The sequence below is a fragment of the Cystoisospora suis genome, assembly GCF_002600585.1.
Source record: "Cystoisospora suis strain Wien I chromosome Unknown contig_11035, whole genome shotgun sequence".
NCBI lineage: Eukaryota > Apicomplexa > Conoidasida > Eucoccidiorida > Sarcocystidae > Cystoisospora > Cystoisospora suis.
The window spans coordinates 3161-3520 of NW_027163807.1; the positions used below are offsets into that span (position 1 = coordinate 3161).

The window sequence follows — 360 nt, forward strand, 5'->3', positions numbered from 1 at the left end:
AAAAGACAAGAATGAAGAGATATCCTCAAGCGAAGAAAGAGAAAGGAAGAAGGGGGTTGACCAGAAGAGTTGATGATAGAGATGCTTCGCTCACTCAATGATGTTAGTGGCTCTGGTGTACAGACACCTGGTTTCGTTGTGACCAACTTTGTATATACATTTTATTTGTAGATCTGTAGCTATCTGCCGCTCGCAAGCGCAGTTCATAGGTTAAGCTATTTTGGAGAAGAGTGCCAAGCTTGTGGAGAGAGGCAGTACCATCTTTGCCTTTCCTTCTTTCTTGGTTTTCTTGAGTTTCCTTATCATCTTCTTCTTCATCGGCGCGCTTCCCCGTCTGTTTTTGCTCTTTTTCTCCTCATC

At 43.3% G+C, this 360-nt stretch overlaps 1 protein-coding gene across 1 annotated transcript; it reads left to right on the forward strand.

Moving 5' to 3' along the window:
* On the forward strand, positions 1-360 carry CSUI_011361 (uncharacterized protein). The gene has a single exon (XM_068071460.1). It carries the CDS (start codon positions 73-75, stop codon positions 169-171), a length of 99 nt encoding a protein of 32 aa, XP_067916564.1. The 5' UTR covers positions 1-72; the 3' UTR covers positions 172-360.

Bases quoted from the DNA above. Each gene is read 5' to 3' on its own strand.
- CSUI_011361 (XM_068071460.1), top strand. From the start codon at position 73: ATGATAGAGATGCTTCGCTCACTCAATGATGTTAGTGGCTCTGGTGTA.